Source organism: Medicago sativa, chromosome 4, assembly GCF_051527215.1.
Source record: "Medicago sativa cultivar Bolivia chromosome 4, Bolivia_mono, whole genome shotgun sequence".
Lineage (NCBI taxonomy): Eukaryota > Viridiplantae > Streptophyta > Magnoliopsida > Fabales > Fabaceae > Medicago > Medicago sativa.
The window spans coordinates 59320279-59346192 of record NC_140752.1 but is presented as its reverse complement, the minus strand read 5'-3'; the positions used below and the strand labels follow the sequence as shown (position 1 = coordinate 59346192).

Sequence of the window (25914 nt, the reverse complement as noted above, 5' to 3'; positions counted from 1 at the left end):
GAACTATCACTGATGAAAGTAACCCTAGATATGGTGAAAAGTTTTGGGGCTGTAGAAATTGGAGGAACCGAATTGATAATGGCTGCAACTACTTCGAATGGGTAGACAATGAAGATGATGTTGTAGATGAACGTGATGTGAAGATTGCAAAACAGAAGAAGAAAATTGGCAAGCTGAAACAAAGTGTCTGTTTTCTAAAGGAAGAGTTGATAAATAATAGGAAATCTTGCAAGATTGCTGTAGCATTTGGCATTGTATCTTTTGGATTTAACATGTTGTTAATGTCAGTGTTGTTGTCAAGTTATGTAAAGTGAGTGTATAATGTTGAAGGTATTATTTGTTTAAGGTATAAGGTAGTATGTGAGTTAATGTGACTGTTGAAGGTATTATGTGTTTAAGGTTGAAGGTAGTATGTGTTAAAGGTAGTATGTGTTATGTCAGTTTATGTGAGTTTAGTTTATGTGAGTCTATGTGAGTTAAAATGTATTGTGAGTCTTTAATGTAATGTTTGACGAATTGAATGGAATGGTGAATTTAGCCTACTATATTTATGTTAATATATGTTTGATTCTGTGTAATTCTTGCAGTAATCATAATGTACCCAATGCATATAATCATAATAAAAAAGATTGAGACAAAGTAGTGAGACAATTGGACATGGAAATAAGTAATAGCTTTAATTCAAAGGATTGAGACAGAATATTGAGACAATTTAACATGTTCTCAATTACATACACAAACATGAATGATAAAGGTGAGACCAATTCAAAAGGTGTAAAACCATAGGTTCTCAGTTACACTTCCTGTCATCATAAAATTGAGACCATACTCAAAAAGGTATTGCACAATACCATAGGTTATCATTGCATAAACATAAACAGAAATGGTATCAAACCATTATCATTACATCAGTTCAATTCAAAATACTAAAAGACTTAAATATTTATAAGTAGGCTAAATTGCTTCAGTTGGTTGCTGGTCCTGCTGCACCACCTGGTGGACCCCTGATGAATGGTAACTTCTGCCTTTTTGTGCTTGCTTGTGGGTTGGTGGCAGCTTGTGACTTTGCAGCTTGTTTCTTAGAACCTTGTGTCTCAGCTTGTCTCTTGGAAGATTGTGACTTTGCAGCTTGTTTCTTAGCACCTTGTGTCTCAGCTCCTTGTGTCTTGGAAGATTGTGACTTTGCAGCTTGTTTCTTAGCACCTTGTTTGTTGGGTTGAGAAGAACCTGATGGTTGAGCAATGGATGAACCTTGTGTTGCAACAAGTGCTTGAGAGTTGGTTGAAGCTTGTGTTGCAGATTGTTGTTGACTGGCAGGAAAGGGGTTTACATCAGTTTGGTTTACAGAAGTAGTAGGAGGTGGGTTGCCAGCAGGTTGTGGGGGTGGGTTGGCAGTAGGTGGGTTTTCAGTAGATTGGTTAGTAGCAGGTGTGATAGTAGCATCTGCTGGGTTTTCAGGAGGTGGTGGGGGTGGTGGCATTTTACAGGTTGCCTTGTTGTGGCCAGGCTGATGACATCTGCTACACTTTGTTCCATATGATGCTCTCTTCATTTGTCCATCATCTCTTAGCAATTCAGATGGATCCTTGTTTCTTTTTTTCTTAGGCCTTCCTGGTTGTCTTTTAATAGGGGGTGGCTGCAAGTCAGTGTATGCAGTTCTTTCCCAAAGATCCTTACCATTAACAGGATGGAAGATGGGTCTGTAACATTCTTCATACCTTTCCTTCCTATAGAAGTCAGGAACAAACTGATAAAAGTCAAGTTCCATAAACCTCATTGAAGCAATTGCATGAACACAAGGTAAACCAGTTAAAAACCATTTCCTACAAGAACACTCCCTTGTTGTTAGATTAACTGACAAAGTATCAGCACTTAGAGATATGTGTCTGACCTCAAATTCATCTTCAGTACAACGCCTGTTCACATATACATACAACATGTATTCAGTTCAGTGACAAATAAATAGACATATGCCATCATAGTTTCAGCAGTTACTCATCCTACCATTTTACAAAGTTTAAGGGACCATTTTAATACCTATATGAAAAGTTAAGGGACCATTTAATACCCATATAAAAAGTTAAGGGACCACTTTAATACCTATATGAAAAGTTAAGGGACCACTTTAATATGGGTCTTGTTAACTTGTGCCCTAAGGGCACAAGATAAGAAACTAAATGTAGAAACTTAATCTTAGAAATTGTGCATTCATAACCTTAAAAACTTCAAAACTTATATTTTCAATGCAATATTTATTTTTATATTCTATTTTAAGATCCTTATCTTGTGCCCTGAGGGCACAAGTTAACATTTTCCCTTTAATATCTATATGAAAAGTTAAGGGACCACTTTAATATAATTATAAAAATTACCTGACTACATAATTGCTGGTATATTCAGCCTCCTTTTCAAGTTTCTTCTTAATATTAGGTAAAACACTGTCAGGGTACCTCTGGATTTTCTGCTATTATTCTCCCATCTATCCATTAGATAGATCCTAATCTCCTCCAGCATAGTGATAACAGGCTTTGACCTTGGACCGACAATCACTGAATTAAATGATTCAGACATGTTGTTCACCAAAGTATCACATTTTGGATCACCCTTGAAATAAAACATGCTCCAATGCCTAACTGGTATCTTGATTAGGTATTTGAATGCTTCCTCATTAATTGCTTTGATTTCCTTCATTGCAGCCATCCATGCATTTGGATATGTAGCTTTAGCAGCTCTCCACATAAGTTCTTTAAGCTTCTTGCCAGGGTATTGCTTTCTGAAGTTGTTGTACAAGTGCCTGACACAAAATCTGTGTTGTGCATCTGGGAGTAACTCCACAAGGGCTGGTAATAGTCCCTGCAGTATACAAACATTAAAATATGCCACAATTTTCACAGTTTTAAACAAAGCAAGAACAAATTAAAAAGTAAGCATTGATACCTTTTGTTGATCACTTATGAAAGTATAGCTATTACACAGTCCTCTTCCACCCAAATCATTGACTAACAAATCCAAAAACCATGCCCAAGTTTCCTTAGTCTCCCCTTCAACAACAGCATAGGCAATGGGTAGCATTTGATCATTTGGATCTGTACCAATAGCAGTTAGAAGTTGCCCACCATAATAACCTTTCAAGAAACAGCCATCTAACCCAATGATACGTCTGCACTTAAAAAAACTTTCCTTGCATGCATTGAAACAGATATACACCCTTTGGAAGTGAGGAAAGAGAAAAACATTAGGGTCTTCTAAATCAGCTTCTGTACCTTGATAAGGTTGGCTAGTAATTTTCACTGTTGACCCTGGATTTGATCTTAACAACTCGTGGCAGTAGTCATGCATCCTAGTGTACTGTTCTCTGAATGATCCATCAACAGCATCAAATGCCATGGCTCTTGCTCTGATGGCCTTTGTCTTAGTTACTCCAGTCTTCCATTTCGTTTGTGTTTTGGTCAGAATGTCAGTCACCTTCATACTAGGATTCTCTCTAACACTTGGCTGTAGCCTAAAACCTAACCACTTGGAATTCATCATACTAATCCTCTTGTCCCTACTACATCGATGCTTGCCCTTATAGACCTTCCTTAGCTGCCAAGTTTCTTGATTTGGTATTTTTGCACAGAAAGCATTCCATGGACAATTTGGTTTACAACCAACCCTCACCCTCACTTTGTCACTCTTTTTGAACTTAAGTTGCCTCCCATAATGTATTGCATATGTCCTCATTGCATCTTGAAACTCTTTTTTACTAGCAAAATAGGTACCAACTTCCCACTTGTAATCTTTCATCTTACTTGGTAACTTAAATGTTGGAAACTTAGACTTTGTAGAACCATCCTCATCAGTATCACTCCCACTGACCAATTCATCAGAATTATACTCATCTTCATCATCACTCAGTCCTTTGTCTGCTACCTTACTTGACTCACCATCAGCTTCTGTTTGCAAATCTTCATTATCCTCAACAGATTCTTCCTCTTCATTGAGTTCTTCCATGTCTGGCTCACTAACTTCTGGTGGTGCAACATGTACTTTCCTAGGTCTGCCCCTCTTCTTTCTAGGTGCCTCTGCAGCAGTTCCTGCATTTTCATGTACTTTCCTACGTCTGCCCCTCTTCTTTCTAGGTGCCTCTGCAACATGTCCCTCTCCTTCATTGTCAACATTTTCTGCATTTTCATGTACTCCCTCTCCCATATCATCAAATGCATCATTCAACATGAGTTCATCATCTGAGTCAAAGTGTATGTCTAAGGCACTGTCATCATTGTCTTCATTTAGCTCAATACATTCCTCTTCACATTCACTTTGCACTCCCTTGTCTTTACTACCTTCTTCAGTGGTCCCTGTTTGAACACTCTCTCCCTCAACTTGCTCAGTGGGCCTAGCTTTCCCATTTTCCAGATCAACCCCATTAGCCCCAGCATTATCACTTTCCACTTCAACTTCAGTGGGCCCTTCTTTTCCAATTTCCACATCAGCACCATTGTCCCCACCTTTTTCACTTTCCACTTCAACACCAATGTCCCCACCTTTTCCACTTTCCACTTCAGCACCATTGGCCCCAACATTTACTCCTTAAACACCAATGTCCCCACCTTTTCCACTTTCCACTTCAGCACCAGTGGCCCCAGCATTTACTCCTTCAACATTTACTCCTTCATTTACTCCTTCATCCACAGTTGCATTTAATCCTTCATCATTCTCACTCTCCAATTCAACACCAGCCATATTATACTCTAAGTTCTCAATAATATCAGGTTGGGAGACATGGTGAACAACATATATATGAGCCTTTCCATCACTTTTTGCTATAAACCGAACCCTGTCACTACCATTGTCATCATTTAACAAATGCATTCCAGGTGCAACGTAAGGGTCATAAAACCACATAGAGTCGATCTCAGTATACCCCATCACCTCTAGATTACCCAGCACTTCAAAGTATGACCATCTATCAGGGTCACACACCCAAGTTATCTCAAGCCCCTCATAACCAGTGTGCACAAATTCTTTAAAAACACCCATATGATGCACAACCACTTCGAATTTTTCCTCCATTACCACTCACCAATCCTAATTAACAAATATGCACAGAAATCAACACACATGGACCACTACTATTTAAATACTGACAAAATCAAACCCAAAATTCAAATCCACATACATAACAGGTTAAAAATTCGTATTTATTGAAACCCTAAACCAGAAACCATTTAAAAAACCCTAAACCATATACCAGCAACAACAACCCTAGAAACCCTAAAAAAAATTTCAAAGATGATGATAAAGGATGTAGATGATACCTGGATTCAGTGAGTGATGCGATTTCCTTTTCCTTCCCTTCTAACCAGCGTAGCACGATTCTTCTTCTTCTCGTCTTCTTCTCGTCGTCGCGGATTGAGTTTGTTTCAGGAAAAGAGGAGAAAAGTGGTGGAAAAGGGGAGAAAAGTGGTTTCTGTCTCTCTCTCTCTATCCTGTTTATACCTCATCTCTCTCCTTTCCATCTCATCCGTCACTAACTTGCCCAATCAGCCCTAAATTGCCACCTGTGCCCTGACTTAACGTTTTTTGAATTTTTTTTAACTGAAGGACCAAAACAGGTAACGGAACAAAAGATAAAATACCAAATCATTCTTTTTTTTAGTTAAGGGACCAAAACGATACCAAATAAATAGTTAAGGGACCAAAAGAGCATTTAAGCCAATATTTTATTAATATTCTAAATTGACAATTAATTTGAGATAAAAAAAAATAATACAAATGAAACACTCATGCAGTAAATGGATGGTAGAGTTATCTTCAAAGATCTGGTCTGGTGATATAAGAACAAGTCTTGAATCTAAGATGTTTTAGATTCGAGCTCCGCTAATATCTTTAAAGAAATATAAATGTAAATATTTTTTCTAATGTCGTTTAAACCTAAAAGTCTTATCTGTTTTCGATTTAGACACCATCCCCTCACCCTAAATTTCCATAAGAAAAAAATGGAAAGCCAAAATTGGCATTGCTATGTTAGCCGGCCGGCAAAGTACTGCTCCTAATATCTGAAAATCGTGACCCAATGGTGGCCCCTAAATTCGTATTTGGATGCATATTAGATATTTTGTAGGCTTTTCAGGGGATCAAACTTATCACTACTCATCAATACCACTAGAATTATGCACTCCTCATTTCCAACCGGATCATAGCCTTCGATAACTTATATACCCATTACATTACAAGTATATATGTGCTTAAAGAAAGGGGCACCATAATACACTATTGTGGGGGCCAATTATATGAATGGGTCTCGCACCCACCATAATAGATATTGTAAATCTAATGCTTGTAAAATGATATAACAATTTTGTTTACTTTACGTATTAAAGTATTGATAATGTATTGCAGAGTGACCAACTTTCTTAAAGATTTCTTCTACTATATTCTTCAAAGGCTAACCAAAGATTAAGCTCAATTTTCTTTTCATTTCTTTTAGATTTAAAGAACTATTCCTTAATTAAGAAAATATAATTGAAGAATTATATATAATGGTACACGTAATCATAAATAACCTATTAATAAAAACTACTATTTACAATGTTACATGTTTTCCATACCGACATTCAATAGGGAAGTGTGGTTAGAAAGCGGACTTACCTGTAAATGTCGGAAATTTTTATTGAATATTAGTGTAAAACTTTAGAACAACGATCAGTTTTAAAAGAGAGAAGAAACCATAATTGTAATTAAATTGCAGACAAACAAAGTTTGATAAAAAAAGTTTAGTCAATTGTGCATACAACTCTATCGACAGAGCAGTTGTAGTTCCGTTTTGTTATTAGTGAAAAGATTCAGATTTACAGTCTAGAAGTCCTAGCTCAACTGGCAAATGCCGAAATTGCAAGGTCGGATGTCGTGACCCGGGTTCGAACACGTATCCTCACAGTTGTGTGTGAGTTTAATTTCAGCGGTTTACCACTTCATCTAAGATCGAAAAAATAAAAAGATTCATATTTACAATGTATAACTTGTGCTTAAATACTATTGTCCAAATTAGAACATGGAGAGTGATAGTTTAAACCAAATTAAAAATTTACTCTATTAGAAACAATGTATTGATTCAAATAGTAGGATATTTGGACTCCTTAAGTAATGATTAAGTAAGTGATCATGAGTCTGATCTCTATCTTTGAAATATGGAGAAAACTTGATTTGGAAGAAAAAATCTCACTTTATATGCTTTACAAGTTCTCCGATGAAAGTTATTTGTAACACTCATACTAAATGTATCTAGAAAGTCTAGCATGTGCATTAGTTTAGTACTGGATACATTAAAAATTTACAACATAAAAACTTCGAATGAATATATTATACAACAAAACACGTTCGTACATAATCAATACAACATGTCTTGTCTAAGCTAAGATAAATACATCCTTGAATCCCATGATCTTCTTGCTACGTGTACGAACGAGCCCTTGCTGAAATATCCATCCGGCTACTACCTTGACGTCCAACCTGTTTATCTGAAACAAATAAGGATTGGGATGAGACATAATGTCTCAGTGAGTTCCCCTAAATCCTAGGCTATAGGTAACCTCATGGGAAACCTGCGGTCACCACGTGTCTACAATACAACCTGACGGTTGATTATACGTGTGTGGTCATGCTATCCTAGACGGTAGTGCATGCTAGACCCGTCATAGGTTCATCTTACTTGTTATAGGCTTCACTTCTTATACGTGTCATGACGGCCAAGGGGAATCTAAGACCGCATTGCCAAGATTACGCTCTACGTATCGAGGCTTAAACATAACATATCATGACACGAATCTAAACCGGACGATTAGGGGAAACCTAAGATCCTCATCGGTATCATGTTCTTTACTTGTTCTATACATGTCTTGTACTTGTCTTATAACATCTAATGCTCTTGCTCTTAACTTAGTCATACATGTAATCATTCTTGCATAAACATAATCATAACATACATGATCGTGCACAAGTTCATTCATTAGGTTAGCGTTGAACAAACAGTCATTATCTTGATTCATTTTACGGAGAGCCTCGGGTGGAGTAACCCCGAGAACAATCCCATACATGACCGATGTACGTACATCGGACTCCCTCGGTGTCGTGCAGGTCCCTTACGGCTTGAATCGTTCCCCTTGGATCGAGAACCTCCCGTATCCCCCTGGCGTGGATAACAAGAGACACGAGTTGCAACGCCCGTCGTAATTATTTAATTATTTTAATGAGTTTTAGCATATATTTATATGAATTATGTGATTTATGAGAGATATATGATTTATATGTGATTTATGTGATTTTTAAGATTTATGTGAATTATATGATTTTTTTGTGAAGTTATAATGATGGTGTGACTTATTTTATTATTAAATAAAATAAGATTCGAAAATAAAATAATTATAGAGAAGTGGGGCTGTTTTATAAATTTAGAGAGTTTAGTGGTTAAAGAGGAAATAGAAAAGAATAGAAGAGATATAAATAAGAGAAGTTAGGTAGAAAGACATAGTACGTACGTTTTTGGTGAAAAAGGGAGAAAAAGTCAGAGAAGAGGAGAAGACCTGGAGAGTGTCGATTTCATCTGTTATAAGGTAAGGGTGAGACTAACTTTCAATATTATTAAGTCTATGATTCTGAAAAATAGATTTAGCATGATGTAGGTAGAGTTTTGTGAGAATTGAGGATTAGGATTTGAGAGCGATTTTAATGATTGAACCATGAAAACTTGTTAAATTAATGTAAAACTTGTGTACAGACCTTAGATATTCCATAGGGTGATAATTAGATGTTGTTTTGATGTTAGAACCATGAGATTAGGTGATATTTTGAGAAAATTGGAATTCTGGCCGAGCTGACATTCATCACTCGCCACCGCGAGCAGCAACACTCGCCTCGCGAGCAACATTGCTCGCCATAGCGAGCAGCCCGGTTACTCGCCACAGCGAGCAAACCAACTCGCCTCGCGAGCAAGTCATTTTAGGAGTTCCAGAGAGCATGTTTTGGTCGCCCTTGCGAGCAAAGGCACTCGCCTCGCGAGCAATGCTGTTAGTTGCCCAAATTATTTCCTTGCGATCCTTTTGCACGTGTAGTCTTGAGTTGATCCTAGAAGTAAGAATGAAGATTGTTTAGAATAAATTAAGCTGTCCAGTAGCCTGATTTAGTTGACTGAGATTATTACTAGTGAAGTGAAATTGTTATATATGCATTATGTGATTACTATGATGAATAAGTTGATGTGATTCATTTCTAAGATATTGATATGATATTTAAGCACTGTTAATTGCTGCCTTGTTGTTGTTTGCTGTTGTTGACCATTAGCGTCATGAAGTTGTATATGTCGGTCTAAGTTGTAAAGATGTAAGAAGTTGTCCATATTTATGGAGTCGTTAAAGATGTTCACGAGGTCCTAAGTTGTAAGAAGTTGAGTCCATTGCATACTCATTAAAGATGGGGGCTTGATTCCCCGGAGCTTTTGCTCAATTATGTTGGGGGCTTGATGCCCTGGAGCTTTTGCTCACTTTTGTTGGGGGCTTGATGCCCTGGAGCCTATTTACGCTCATATATGTTGGGGGCTTGATGCCCTGAATGGTACCACATGCATTTGCATATCAAGAGGTTTTAAGATGATTTAAGATGATAAGAGTTGCATAGTCGAGTTGAGTTGCATTGTCGAGTTGAGAGTCGAGTCGATTATGAAGTCGATTAAGAAGCTATTTATGATGATTATAAGATGCTCAATGATTATTGTTGTTGATGATTATGATGTTTTATGTTGTTAAATGTGTTTTGATGAATTATATGCTTAATATGTTGTTTTTGAAATCTCACCCCTTCTGCTTGAAAATGTTGCCCTTCGTATGGGTAACTTGCAGGTAATCAAGAATAGGCGTGGTCGTGAGTAGACTCCTCACTATTGTGTCACTAGGTGCTCTGATACGTAATGGGATGGGAATTATGCTACTGTTTTCTGTTCCTTACATATTGCTTTTGAATTTTCATGAAATAAATGATGAACAAAGACTTTATGAGATTTTTATGATGAGGCCTGCATGCCAAAGACTTTTATGATGTTGAACTAATTTCTGCTGCGAGGTTTTAGATATTATGATGTTGATTTTTGAAGGATAATTGTTTACTTGTCCATTTTATGACTTTTAAGAAGTGTGACATTCCGGTTATGATTTAAATACTCTGATTTTTATTATGAAATTTTTATGTTGAGAAAACGGGGTGTTACACGAGCACCTACATCTTGTTTACTCAGTGACATGCAGGTCTCTTGCGGCTTGAACCATTCTCATCATGAGAACCCCTCATATCCCCCTGATGTGGATAACAAGAGACATGCCACCTACATTATACTTGTTATGGTCTTGTCGTTCATGAAGGTTAAACCTATTCATGCTTACATGTTTACCTCGGAACCTTGATCGATCCGATTTGCAGTAATTCATACTTGTTCATGCTTGTACATACTTAATCATGCTTGCTATATAATTCTAGCTCATGTGCGAAGAGATCACACTTCACGTCTTATCATTCTAGGGATTCTTGCTAAACATGCTAGTTCTTGACGACTATGTCGAGGCTCTAGTTTTCCCTTGCTTAATGAATAACTTGCTACCCCAATACATATCATATCATGTCATTCTCTCATTTGCCATGCTTGACTAGCTATACCAACTACTTGCTTCATTCACATGAAAGCCTTGTAAAAGATTATCATTTAGGACCTTGGTTTGAGGGGTTATTTAATAAAAGACTGCTTGAAGAAACTTGAGCCGGAACTTGTCAACATTACGCGAAACAAGCAAATAGTGCAAGTGCACTGTCTACTCGCCTCGCGAGTGAGCTTGCTCGCCATGGCGAGTAGCTGCTCGCAGCTGCGAGTTGGAGGCGAGTAAACACCCTTCCCTGGAGGTCTAGCTCGCTTCGCGAGCTATCTGCTCGTTGTGGCGAGTAATGACAGTCCAACACCTGCATAAATGGTGTTTTTGACCCAAAATCTTCAAAACCAAGTGTCTCTATGCATGTTATGACTCTAAAGGCCATAGGAAATTTGTAAAACATTTTTATAGCAAGTAATGGCAAGTATAGCAAGCAAAGCTAAAAAAGGGGACTGAACATAATACTTGAAAAGCCTAGAATTTTCATGTTATCCTTACAAGACATAAACATATCCCAAAGGGTAGGATAAACTATCTATGGAACTCACCTAAACAAAGCTGCACAAGATTCCTAAGCTTCCAAGCATCACTTCCATTTCACACCTCAAAACCCTAGCTCTTGATCACTTGCTTTTCCTTGGCTCAAACCATTCATTCTTGCAAACTAAGACATCATGATCCGTGTTGATTATCAATCCTTAAGTTATATTCCAACTCAAAGCTTCCCTTTACCAAAACCCTAATTCCTCATGAACTTCCCTTGAGGAAGAAAAGTAGTGAAATCACTCCATTCCAAACTTCATGTTGCTTCTTTGCTCAAAATGAAACCATAACATGTACAACATCAAGCTTCAAACTTCATCTTCACTCAACACCAACAAACCCTTATTTCTTTGAATCCATTCTTGAGTGGAGAAATAGAGAAATCAAACAAATTTCAAGCTTCCCTTAACTTAAGAGATCTTAAGGAAACATATTCTAAAAGCTTGCCATGAGAGGAAGAAGGTTTGGAAGATTGGTGAGAAGAAGAGAGAAGAGTGGCGTGAGAGAGAAGATAGAAGGAAGAGAATTCTTTCCAACATAGAGAGAGAAAGGATAAGGGAAATGAGATATTTTCCCACCCAAAACATATAAATATCCTTTTCCGTGAAATTACAATTATACCCTTGCCTCAAGCGTGTTAAATCCGACACTGATACTTTACCCTTATTAAGCTGACATAACATAATAAATATTTTCCATTAAACTTACTTTCCATAAACTTTAATCCTTTAACACGATCGACTAGTAATATTCCGATACAGACAAACGGGATATTACATTATTTGTCTTTAAACTCCTATCGATAACATTACATGATAACTAAAAAATTACTCTATTATATTGTATCATATTCAATGAAAAATGAAAAGGGAAAATTCAAGGTGCATATACCTCTAAACAATACTTCAAGTGTCACAACTTACTAATAAAGATCAAAATGAGTCTCAAGAACAAGAAAGTCTTAGTGCCTGTTTGCCATCACGGTGGATACCCACCAAAACCACGTTTTGCCAAACTCTACAATTTCCAGCTTCACATTTTTCACGGTGGAAATACATTGGAAAGCGCAATTTCAGTTAAAAAAGTGATGGCAAACACACTCTTAGATGGGTACAACCCTAAATCAAAATGATTTGGGCACACTCACAAAACATAGAAAAATTTAAATGAGAATAAAATTAAATGATATTAATTGATGTGACTGATTTATTTTTGTTTTAATTTTTCAATTTTATGTGAATATACCTAAATATTTTTTATTTGGAGTTGTGACTACATTAACATAACTATGGTTTTAATACCGTTTTGTCTGGCATTTCACCTACCTAGCTAGCTTGCTTATATATTTACGGATTATAAGGTGCACTTGCGCTATCATCCTTTTCTATTCCTTCAATTTGCCGCATCCTATGCAGCAATAATCCACACTCTTTTAACAAGCAAATAATAATTAGAGAAAAGGTACACCCAAATTGGAATTGCAGAGAATCTAATCAAATTTAGATTGGACATAAAGGTTTTTGTACCCCACTCAACTCCTTTTGGATTTTAAGGTATGTTTGGTTGGGGGATGAAAGTGAAGGGAAAGATGGAGAAAGGAAAGATTGTATGAGGAAAGTAAAAGAGTAGAAAGTGAGGGGATTGTTTTAGTTGTTTGGTATAAGAGAAAGTGAAGTAGAATGTTGAAGGAAAGAAAGATCTATATTTAATAATTGACAAAAATACCCTTGAGCAAATATAATATATATATATATATATAACACACATATGCACACACGTCTATATTGTTTCATTGCAAAAAGAATGTGTAGCTAATGGTAAGTGTTAAAGCATTTGTAGCATTTGTAAGACAAGACAAAACAAAAACAATGCCGTAAATTGAAAAATTAAAAAGAAATGACAAATGAATGGTAAAAGATATAAACAACAATAATAGGAGGGGTATTTTCGACTTTTCCATCAAATTTTGGTGTTTCCCCAATCTTTCAGTGCAATTGAGTGTGGAAAGGTTTTATAAGGTGGGCCCTACTAAAATCTTTCTTTCCTTAACCTTTCTATAGTGTTCCAAACAAGGGAAGATGCTTCTTTCCCTCAACTTTCTTTCCTCCCCACTATCTTTCTTTAGAAACAAACATACCCTTAGTTTTTGCATTGTCAATTTGGATTTACTCTTTTCTTTCTTGAAAGTAGAAAAACATTGATAATATAATTAATGATATTATATTTTTCCATAATAGTACTACTATAATTAACTTTGACAAAATGAAGTACTCCTAAATTAGGTAGCCTATGATAATAATACATCATGAAATTAACTAATTTTCCCTCATCATAGGTTTAACGGTCAAAATGAACAAAGTATCCCACCCTAGAGGGTAGGGGTATGTTGTAGGATTACCCTCTAATCAAAATATAATTTGATATTTCTACAAGATACAGTGTTGAGTTATTATTGATTTCGTCAAATGCAAGCATTCTTTTCCATATAGTAGGACTTTTTCCAAGGGGTGCCTCATCTTTGGGCAAATAGTAGTGGGAAGTTTGGTTACCAGCTCCTTTTTGTGACCACTAGAGCCCTCTATCACTTGACCACTATATCATCATATTACCATGTTCATTGCTTAGTTAGTTGCAGTACTATTGTTCTTAAAAGAAACGTGCATCTACAATGTACAAATGTGTTTCATACTAAAAATCTTCTAAATTGGTCCTTGTACAGTATGGGTAGAAGAAAGAAAAGAAAGAGGGGATTAGTGAGAGAATACATAAATGATGTAGCACATTTGAATTTTAAGTGGTTAAGTCATGATACAAATTATACTATCTTGTAAATTGTTTATGGAAAATGATACATAGATGCCCTTTATTCCCATACACCCTTGTACACCCCATGCATTAGGAAGAGAGAAGAGGAGAGGAAAGAGAAAGTGTGCTTGTGCGGGGTCTACGTGACCATGTGTCATATTTGTGTGTGGGTGTCAAAGAGTGTATTGCCACCTTAGGGTGTCTATGTATCATTACTCATTGTTTATAGCCAGAAAAGAAAAATCAAATGAGGCACTTATGTCATGTCATGTTGATATAATTGAACCGTTTGGAATTGTGCAATAATAAAAACAAAATAAATGTTTGGATTTACTGCAAAATGCAGCCCACGCGTGAGGAAAAAGAAAGAGCCAAATTAGCTTAAATATAATATAAATTTCAAATTAAAAACAGTTGCTGTATAAAAAAAATGTTAAATTTAAAAAGTTTGCATGACTTTAATCTTGCAATGTTTAGAAAGTAAGGTTGGAAATGTTTGACCAACTACAATGTTATAGTAACAAAGATCTAAAGCTTAATATTTTTCCAATAAGAATTTTCATCCAGAGTGTTGCCATAAGACGAAACTTGGGTCACGGTGTTGGGTGTGATTCACTCATTCCCAGTCTCTCTGCTAGGGTTCATTGTTGGGAGACTGAGAGAGAAACGAGTGAAATGAATGAGTCCGTAAAGTGTATGTTTGATTTAACCTAGGAATGTTTTTAGATCAAAATGATATTGTATTCCCTATAATATTGAAAAGACGTTGTATTATATATAAAAATAACTTCAGGTGGATGTAATTCACGACGGTCCAAATCCTTTCATTCAGTCTGATATTGTATTCCCTATAATATTGAAAAGACGTTGTATTATATATAAAAATAACTTCAGGTGGATGCAATTCACGACGGTCCAAATCCTTTCATTCAGTCTGACCCACACTTGTCCACCGAGAATGGAATGGGCTACCTGCCTTACTCGTCTAACTGTTTGATTCAAGTTCTTTTCTTTATTTCTTTGGTTTTCGAATGGTTGGGTCGGGTTCGGCCCACATGTCCACCCTTGGTGTGTGTCTATATATATACATGTGTGTGTGTGTGTATGCATGGTGTGTTGTAGTATCGAGTTCAATTTCTAGTCATAAAATAATGTGGATTAACTCATTAAAAAAATAAATGTTATTTTGACAATTTATTTTTTGTCCGACACCATACATATATACAGTGTACGTACGATTGCAGTTTTAATTAATGTGTTTTAGAAATTAATGGTGTATTTTTATAGTGTTGTAATACCGTGTCAAAATATTTATGTTTAAATAACATTACTATAAAAAAAAAACCTAACAAAAATACTTCTTAACTTTTGTGTCTTTCTAAAAATGAGTAAAAAAGGAAGGAAGGAAGATGATTTTTAGTATAATTGGCCTTTAAGTTACATGTGTTTGGTTATTATCGTTATTTTACAGTTGAAAAAGGTTACCACTGTTTTTTACCGTCACTTTCCAAGTTTTGAAAATTGCTGTTGACACATTCCATTTGGCTGGGACACACATGTAAAATACGCTTTTGCCCCCTCGGCAGTTAACTGCCGAGGAATTTGAAATCCGGCTGCAGTTAACTGCCGAGGAATTCCTCGGTAGTTAACTGCCGAGGAAAGCATTTATGCAGACAGCAGGTTCTGCATTAATGCTAAGCATTTCCAAGCCATTTTTCGGCCAGTTTTTACCTGTAATTTTACCAGAGCATTTCCATATGCAATTCAAATTATACAACAATGAAACTCGGTCATAAACAAGAAAAATACAATATCTTTTACATATGTCCATAATTAAATCAAACCGACATTTGGTTCAAACCACACAAAAGTTTGAAATTCATCAAAACGGAACATAGTGTCCATAATCAAACAACACATTACAAGTCATTACACATCATTACACATCATTAAATTAAATCCCTACTTACATTCATTACAATTGCATATGGAACGAACATATATATATAATACATTATTTTCCACCATATTCCTAAACATAAATCCGACGTCGCTATCGTCTTTAATAAGCCAAGGCATATAGCTTGCCGTTTTCCATGTGAATTCATCTCTATCTTCTCCTAGGTCTATCATTGGCATTAGAGCAGACAAGTGACGTGTATATTGATTTTCACCAAGATGCTCAAAATAAGTGTTAAGTTGTGTCTTCAAATCATCAATAGAGTCCGTCGGTGTTATCATAACCTTAACCGTCTTTTTAAACGCGCAATACCTAACACGCCCTTCAATTCTTGCAACCTCTGACATGTTTCACTTGACAAAAGCTTTAACAAAATAATCATAGATTAGAACAAAATTAAATGGAATGTAATAGCGAATAAATCAAATGCGCAAACATTAATAAGCTATAAATAAGTATTGCACTAGTTTCAAGTCAATAAAAGTCATGTTATCATATATATCAATATAAATTACATAATGTTACTTATATATTGGCCACAAAAAATTGGCATTACAATTTTGACCCCAAAATATACGTCGGTGTAATTTCTACCAAAAAAAAGGACTAACACCGACAAAAAAATCCCTTGTTAATTGCCAAGTGATTGGAGAAGATCAAGTGACATAAAATCTTCCTCATCTTCCGCAATAACTTCAAATTGTTGCTTTGGTTTTTCGGGAGTGTCCAACAAAATAGGCGCCGCTTTGTTTGATTCCTTTTGTGGTTTTGGCGGTTTGTTCCCACTTTCAATAGCCATGAGCTTTCGGAACAACTCATGTTGATCCAAATACTCATCTTCCCAAGTCACCGCATCTTGTTTCTTGTGATTGTGCCACTCCGTAGATGATGGAGGTAGTGGACAACCATTCCTCAAGTAAATAAGCACAAAGTGATTAGGAATTACCCCAAGGCACATGATGGGAGTTTTTTGCTTGCCCGGCGGTGGTGGCCCTCTTAGTGGGAAAAAAGATTCTGAGTTACCAACTTCAAGATTTGTCAACACAACCACACACCTTTTGTAATAATTAGCAACAATGTGCCCCATGTCCGGAAAAGTCAACCACTTATCAACAAGATGTGCACAACTTTTTGTATTTGCGGGAGGATGTAAGCCATTTAAAATGTAGTTATAACGATCCTCACCCGCAAATACTTCAACATAATCATCTCTATGATCTTTCAATTCTTGAATAAGATATGTACGAATCATGAGATGATTTTGTTCGGTTAAGCCCATGAACTCGGCTATAGCCCGGAATCCACAATGTCCATCGCCAATAACATCCACCACTTTTTCAATAAATGGAAGCATGAAGCGTGGCATATAATCAATAGGCCTCATAACCGGGATAGCCTTAGGCTTTGGATACCGAGAAGGTGGTGGAAGTGGGGAAATTGGTGCTTTACCAAGACGAGCACCTTTTTTCCTTTTATATGATGATGTTGTTGGTGATGGTGACGGTTGACTATCCGGATTTTGGGAATCAACAACCTCCCAAGAAGAAGGGATCCGGCTAGTGGATGTAATTCTTCCTTTAGACCTCGCAATGTCCACTTTTTTCTTGGCTCCCTTAGTTGTTGCTTTTTGTGGTGGTGGAGACATCATGGTGGTTTCAGGAAATGCCAATTGCCGCAAAGCCTCCTTGACTTCAAGCTTCATTTGGAAAGGGAGTTTCTTGAGACGTTCTACAATACCCTTCAACTCATCATCCACCGAAAAACCAAGTTCATTACTTTCTTCTCCCATGCGTAACCTTTGCCAATGGTGGTGTATCTCATCCAATAAAATTGGCTTTTCTTCAAGGAGTTTAGTTGCAATTTCGCATGCACATGGTAAGCCGTAAGATGTCCTTTGAACACAACCACAAATTTCCTTGTTCATGCACAACGTTTCCCTACAACGTGACTCTTCCATAGCAATGTTGTCCAAAGCATATCTAGACACATGACCACCTAAGCCGGAGTACAAAGTGACATCTTTGAATCTATGTTCCAACACGGTAACGCTCTGACCAAAGGCTGTTTGTATCGCAGTGTGTTGAAGCAACAACATGTTATGTATTTTCTCCCAACAAGTACCCAAATCACCCACACTATTGTCTAAATATTTCTTCACCAAAGCATGAGCCGATTCTACCCTATTGGTGGATCTACAACCAAGATGCAACACACGGTCTGTCCATACCCTCACTATTTTCTCCTTCACTTCATTCAAGGTGGTCATGGCATAGGCTAGGAAAGGTGGGAAATCACTACAAGCATCTTGGAACTCCACTAATGCATTTGCATATAACTCTTGAGTGGACGATTCAACCATATCTTTCCATGCCCTCATGATCTTCTTGACAACATCGCGATTACTCACCTCTTTCCCATCCTTTTTTCCCATAGGATATTTACAATCTAAGACGCACCTTTGTTTAACATTTGCTTGCACATTGAAAGTAACAATTCATACCATAACTTTCCGGGAAAACAATTCCAACCGCTTTCATCAAAGACTCATCTCTGTCGGTAACAATCACCTTACGCATATTCATCCTTGAAGTAAGAAGTTTACGCAACATTTTTAAAACCCAAACAAAGTTTTCCTCTTTCTCATGCATCAAGAATCCAAACCCAACCGAATATGTCAAATCGGTCGAAGTTACCCCAACTACCTCAAACATTGGCATCTTATACAAGTTGGTTTTGTAGGTGGAGTCCATAACCAAAACCGTTGGAAAATTGTTAAACAACTTAACGGATGTTGGATGAGCCCAAAAGATATCTTCGATTGTATTACTTTCACCATGTGTTCTTGAGTAATAAGTATAGTTGTGCTCCTCCAACTTCGAGATTAGATATTGCAACGGCTTCTTGTCACCTCTATTTGCCTTCCATATTTTTTGACGTTCATTGTACACTTGCTTCACATTTGTCATGCAATGTGGTCTTTTGTTCTTCAAGTGTATCAAAATATTTCTTGGAAGCATCTTGCTCTTGGTCAAGTCATGTACAATCTTCTTGTCATCCTCCTTTAATCTACCGGCAAGAATGTGTCCTTCTAAAGCCGGCTCCATCGCATGGTTGTGAACTCCATTAAGAATGTTCAATCCCCATTCCTTTGTTTGCGTACTTTGATATCCACTAATCATGAACAAGCACCCGCATTTTCTTGAGCCCGTTGTCGCATGCTTTGGTTTTTTTTAGGCACTTTGTGAGCTCCACTCCTTTCACACACTAGGCGCAATATTGGATGGATCAAGCTTGATCTTTGTGTAACAATTGTAAATCCCGCCTTATTTGCTTGACACCGTACCCACCCAAGCAATTCTTCTCTATCTTGAAACTTAATGTCGTCAGAAAAAAACCTAGCCGTGTCCACTTCGTGGGCTTGAAGTGGGACGACACCGGGGCTAACATATTTAGAAGCTTGTTCAATGTTTGGTTTGACTTCAACCTTAGGCGGCTTGACATCTCCGGAAATTTGGACAAAATTATGTTTTGTCTCTTCCGAAACATCTTCCGCGTTCTCGGTCATTACTATAATTAAACAACACATAAATATGAATTAACAACTAACTAATGCATAAACATCAATGCCATAATGAACTAAAACAAAAAAAACAAAAAAAAACAAAGAAAAAAAAGTTTGGAAAAAATGGCAGTAGCTGCCATTTTTTCGCACCAAAATTTTTTCCCAAGAGTTCCTCGGTAGTTAACTACCGAAGTTTTCCTCGGCAGTAAGGTACCGAAGATTTCCTCGGCAGTAAACTGCCGAGATTCCCCATGCCAGTGTTATGTGACTGACGTTGTAAACCAACCATGACAGTGTAACATTTCCAAAAAATAAACCGAATAAAATGCACAATACCTGTTTTTTTACGTCAAAAGTGTGTTGAATCATCCTATGCTTGATGCTTGAATCATTTTGGAGCAAGATTTGATGGAAAAAAATTTAGGATTTTGGGTTGGATTGGAGTTGTATGGAAGGTGATGAGAAAATAGTGTGTAGGGGGAGCAGGTGACTGTTTCATCTGATGAAACAGCTTTTCTCGGCAATTAACTACCGAGGAATTCCTCGGCAGTTAACTGCAGCCGGATTTCAAATTCCTCGGCAGTTAACTGCCGAGGGGGCAAAAGCGTATTTTACATGTGTGTCCCAGCCAAATGGAATGTGTCAACAGCAATTTTCCCAAGTTTTTCTCGTTCAATAGTGACCTGAATAGGACTTTGTCCATGAAAGGAAGTTGATTAAAAAACGAAGAAAAAAAAAACATATATGACTAGTTTTGTATAGTTCTGCTTTTTATTTCACAGTTCAATTTGGTTCCATATATAGTAGTTATGCACATACATAACATAACATGTATACAATTTACAAGTGAGATAAATATTACATCATACATAAATTGTTTTTCACGATTAAAATAAATGAATTTTAACATTTGATCATGTGAAATATACCTTAGAATTTGAGTTAGGTCTAACTCAATACTTACAAAAACGACATATAAAATTAGGATCACCCTCACGATCAGAATTATAACGAAGTTTATTCTAAATAGTATAACATACCTACGATTAAACCAGTTAATCTTGTCTTATTAAATAGAATTTGTATGTGTTATTAAATAGGATTTTGTAGAGCATAGGGTAGGGAGATAGGATTTGGCCACAGATTGCCTATTGTCTGTTTTTCTGTTTTTTTCTCCAACCCCCGGTTTATAAGGCAACCTTCCTTATACAGTTACTTGGACTCCTTCTTATAAGATACCTTCAATTCAACCATCCCTCATAACACTCCTAACACTCTTTTTCTCCCCTTTTCTTCTTTTCTCATTTCTCTCCCACAACTCTGTCTCTCTCCCACTCTTTCTAAGAACATGGACAATCAACAACGTACCCCTCTTCTATCTTGGGCTTACTACTGCCAAGGAAAGGTACCTATACTTCTTTTCTTTCGTTACAAATATTGATTCTTCATAGTTACATTTGAGGACCAACTATTCATCCAAAATGTTTATAAGACTAACTTGCATTTTATAGTTACCTTTTAATTTTATGAGACTAACTTCATATCCTGTCAGAAGAACCGTTGTAAAATGATCATTAGTGTTTTTTTAATAAATTTCATTGTGATTTTTGTGATACAGTCAATGGATGAGTTGAAGCAAACCTTGATGTACACAACAATGGAGCTAGAACAAACAAGAGTAACAGTACAAGAAGAACTAAGAAAAAGAGATGAACAACTACATAACCTAAAAGAACTTTTCAACAAAGTTGTACGCGAAAGAGATGAAGCACAAGAAAAATGCCAAAGACTTTTCTTAGAAAAGTTACTTTTCCAACAGCAACAAAAACAACAACAAAACCAAGATCCTTTGTCTGGAATCTCAAGCATTGAAGATGAACAACAACAACAACAACAACAACAAAAGAGAGGAATTGAATCTTCCAACAATGGAATATCACTATCAGATTGTGAAGAAAGCATAGTATCCTCCCCACAACAAACAAGAACAGAACAACCAATGATGATGATTGATTCAATAGCAAAAGATAAACCTTTGCCAGAAAAAGGTAAACTTTTACAAGCAGTGATGAAAGCTGGTCCTTTGCTTCAGACCCTTTTGCTTGCAGGACCATTACCTCAATGGAGACACCCTCCACCACCATTGGAGTCCTTTGAGATTCCACCTGTGACCATTCATTCACCACCACAACCACCACAGCATCAGCAGCAGCAACTACTTCATCCAGAGTCCTTTGTTAACAGTAACTGTGGAAGATTCAATAGTAGGAAAAGGGTTTTTTGTGAAGGTTCTGATTCTCCTTCTGCTGAGAATAAGTACCAGAGGATTGTACTCCATTGACTACCTAGTACCTAGCACTGTTACTATTGACTTCATTCAACAAGTACTAGAGGATTTTATTACTGTGTATTCTGAACCGTCTGATCTTAAATTAATGGTTGAGATCGCTTTCGACGTGCAACTAGATCCAATTTTACCAACTTAGTTTTTAATTGATATATAATATGTTTAAGTTAATTAATAGCATTAATGATTAGCATTAGCAAGATGGTACTCTACTGATCTAGCATATGTATAGTGGTGGAGGAAGAATTGAAGAAGAAGAAAAAATTCTTGATTTTGGGGGGGTGAAGGGTTTTCCTTGGCTTTTTCCTCCATTCACATTCTAGTTTTGTTTCTTTGTGAAAGGAAAAGGTTTTTGTAATATAATTGTAAGGTAACTAAATTAATGTAGTGCGGCAAGTGATTTGAGTGTGTGTATGGGATTTAGATTCTTTATTATTGTTGCACGGTGTAATAGCTTTTACAACCGATAGAACTAGTTCTATTGATCGTAAAGGTCGTTACACGATACAACAATGTAGTAGAGATCTTTATAGGTATGTATGTCAGAGAGATTTCAAGTTTAACGTTAGTATATTGATGGTTGTTTGATTGAAACCGAATAGTATGTATTTAAATTTCAACATGTTAACTTTAAAATCTAAATTGTCTGAACTCGACCAGACAGTCATTTATATGTTGATTGTGTGAATGCGTCAAATTATTATATGAGGTAATCAAAATCTTGTGAGAGGGATTGATCTACTAGACTATAAGATCACATCAACAATTAAGAAGAATAGTTATTGAGTGTGTAGTCGTTAGGATTGGAAGATGGTATGGCCAACAACCAAAGGGTGAAGTGAAGGCCCTTAGCTCTGCATGTTGGGACCACAAATCAGAATCAGGATCTAGTGTTGGTGTGATGTATGATTATATATTAAGCTTTTGTTAGACAAGTTATCATTATTCAATTTCTAATTATTTATAAAGATATTTCTTTTCTTCTCTCTTGCAGTACTAATACTAATTATTATTCCCTAAAGCCTCTTTAATTTTATTTATTTATCTGCTCCCACTCAATCTGTTGATTCTTCATTCTGAAGAGACAGAAGAAGAGAAGTAGAAAATGTTGACTAATATATCTCCATTTTACCTATCATGTTCCATTAAAGCATGACAATGAAAGCAAAATTCATAGACTCCCCAACAAATGAAGCATGCTTGAATTCTTATGGTATAAAATAAAAAGTTTAATTATATTCAATAGCCCAAGAAATTAATTAAAAGAGAGGTTATATTTAATTTGAGCTAGATAATATATTATTATCCCTCTAATTCACGTGTGTCATTTTTGGTCAAGTAAGATAGTTATCCAAGATCATTTTGTTGTTACCCAACTATCATAACTGTTTTTTGTCCTAGTTTTACATATTTCAAGATTCAATAGAAGTGTGTAGCATGGAAAGCAGCACAGTTCATACTTAAAATGTTTGTAGCCATGTTCTACAACAGTTATGCTGCTTGCTCAAGGTCATATAGTCAAGGACAGGTAAAGAGAGGTCACATGGATAGTCTTCTCCATAGGAGACAAGTAGATGAGGAGAGTGCATGGCATTGTTCAAAAATAGTTTGCAAGGTTTTAAATTGTAGGAATGGCCCTATAGCTATCTTTGATCATTGAAAAAATTGTTGTGATCGAATACAATTAATAAGGACTCAATTGCAATCATGTTGAAGTTGCAGCGACATCGAAAATCTAATGTCAAGGCCTAAATCACACCTTAATCGCAATCGATGCGACAACAAAAACCCTATTGTTAAGACTCAAATCATGCTTCGATTGCAGTCACAATGTAGTCGTGGCGACAACAAAAACTTTAATGTCGTAGATCTATTTTTAAATGATTTAATTCATATGCATTATTGGTGCAGAGTTTTTACACCGTCAATATCATAATCATCAAATTATGAAAATTGTTTATTTTAATCATGACTATTTTAAAAGTCACAATATAAATGATTGTGATTTGTTTATAGTATAAAACTCTTGACACCAACCGCATATCAAAATTAAACAAGAATGTTACCAACATTCACTTTAACACACTCTTTGTGACACACGCTTTCTTATTTGAGTGAAATATATATAGGTCATACCACTTTAGAAATGAATTTCATATAATATAACAGGACTACATATATTTCATCCAATAAAACAGTGAGTATTAGAACGAAAATGTTAAAATGAGTTTTGGTAGCATTGCTTAAAGTAAACACATTTTCAAAACATGTGAACCACACTTAATTTCCAAACACGGGTCTTATAAACCCATATCAAACTGTTGCTAGCATTTTGACTACACTAATCACTCTTGAAAGATATACATCAAATTGCTTTCTTAGTCGTTAAAAAGAACAAAAAAGGGTTACTTTCATCCAGCTAGTTTATCTCTGGTAAGGTACATAACATTACATCAAATGCATATTCCCTTTCAGTAAGGGTAACGATGAAGTCCAATAAAACACGCTAACACACTTATGAACGTTGAACACGGGGTTGCGCAAATGACGCGTTTTATCCTTATAAGACAAATTTAATTGGAGGTTTAGTCAATTCCATCCATGGACTTAATTAAGATCACACAAATCATGATCATGTAAAAGCCCAGCGCCATAATTAAACAAAGTAAAGAGCTTATATATGTTCAAAGAAGGGAAGAAAATTAAGTCATTAACCAAACAATTAAGTCTAATTACAATAATTCTTAATAAAATTTTACTTACCTCATCTAAACTCCAGATTACTAATAATACAAAGTTTTTTTTTTCTTTTCGGATGGGCACATCAGAAGTGATATTAGAGAATCTCAAAAATTGAGAAAATTCAAAATTTTAGTTCTTAGAATTGTAAGAAATTGTCAATTTTGTGGTCTCTTAAATATGTAAAATAGTAATAGTCATTTAAATTCAATAATGTCAATCATCTAGTCACTTTTCCAAATTTAGTACCACGATTTTAAAAGTTATGTGTTGTCTTGATGTAGACTATTCAAATCAATATATGGATCATTCATTGGTTTTGATGGATGTTTGCTAAAGAGGTATTCAAATCTTGGTGTAAATTTTAAACAAGAAATTGTTCCATGTTTAAACTTTGAGGGCTTAAATGTTAATTTGCACCATAAAAATTAGATGTAACCAATGTTAGAACCTTACAAATACAGATTTAGATTTAGTGCGCAGCTACTTTATTTTTGTTTCTCAACCATCCAATCTCAAATTAACGATCAAGATTACTTTATATTAATTTTATTATTGTATAATTTAAACTACCCGATATTAACGGCCGAGATAAAAAATTGTATGTAAATACGTGCTGTAAAGTGAAAACAGTTTAAGGAGGCTTATTGTACAAAACGCGGAGGCTTGAAAATCGTCACTATCTTGACTAGACTAGTAGCAGTTACTATACACACCCCCATAGTTCAAAACATTAGGCAGGTTTCTACTAAAAAAGACAGGTTTCTATTCACGGCAATCATTGAATTGAACCTAGTCCATTTTTCTTTCTCTAACATGTTTCCAGAAGACGCAGGACTCGTCCACCACTCCATGGTGGTGGGAATATATTCAATCTTATCTTCCAAGTCAAGTTGTTCACTGGAGGGAGCTATTTGAAACAGTGACATCTACAGAATGAAAGGAAGCACAATATAGAACAATACAATTGAAAAACCAAAGATAATGACTCCACGAGACAATGAAAACATGTGGACATTGGATAAAAGTTTTCAATACTCCCATTATACTGCGAACCCTTTAAAAACGAAGGCTTAGTAATACTTTTAATGTAGGAAATTTCAAGGGTGCGTGAAACCGTGTGGTTTCAATTGCTTAAAATAAATTATTTTTTTCAACCGTGTTTAGATTGACTACTCTACCAATTCACTTTATAGGGTAACTTAGGGCATCTCAATCATGGATTTTATTGAAAATTTGAGATGTCTTTGTTCTCTAGGGTGAACTATTCAATTTGAGGAACCAAATC

General features: G+C 36.0%; 1 protein-coding gene, 1 long non-coding RNA gene and 1 pseudogene across 2 annotated transcripts; 1 reads left to right on the top strand and 2 right to left on the bottom strand.

Annotated features, from left to right (window-relative positions):
• Positions 1 to 964: 964 nt before the first annotated feature.
• On the bottom strand, positions 965 to 3801 carry LOC146930286 (uncharacterized; annotated as a pseudogene).
• Positions 3802 to 15867: 12066 nt separating this feature from the next.
• Positions 15868 to 20185, bottom strand: LOC146930285 (uncharacterized). The gene is made up of 2 exons (XR_015006323.1): positions 19877 to 20185; positions 15868 to 16342 (listed from the first exon to the last, which is right to left on the bottom strand). It is a non-coding gene; the product is annotated as an uncharacterized LOC146930285 (long non-coding RNA).
• A 611-nt stretch (positions 20186 to 20796) lies between these two features.
• On the top strand, positions 20797 to 22301 carry LOC146930284 (uncharacterized). Its single transcript, XM_085701863.1, has 2 exons — positions 20797 to 20945; positions 21159 to 22301. Exons 1-2 carry the CDS (start codon positions 20889 to 20891, stop codon positions 21879 to 21881), a joined length of 780 nt encoding a protein of 259 aa, XP_085557989.1. The 5' UTR covers positions 20797 to 20888; the 3' UTR covers positions 21882 to 22301.
• The last annotated feature ends 3613 nt before the right edge of the window (positions 22302 to 25914 follow it).

Excerpts from the sequence above, each read along its gene's own strand:
- LOC146930284 (XM_085701863.1), top strand. The coding sequence starts at position 20,889 with ATGGACAATCAACAACGTACCCCTCTTCTATCTTGGGCTTACTACTGC. Across the intron at positions 20,946-21,158 it reads CTTACTACTGCCAAGGAAAG|TCAATGGATGAGTTGAAGCA; the intron begins GTACCTATACTT and ends TTTGTGATACAG.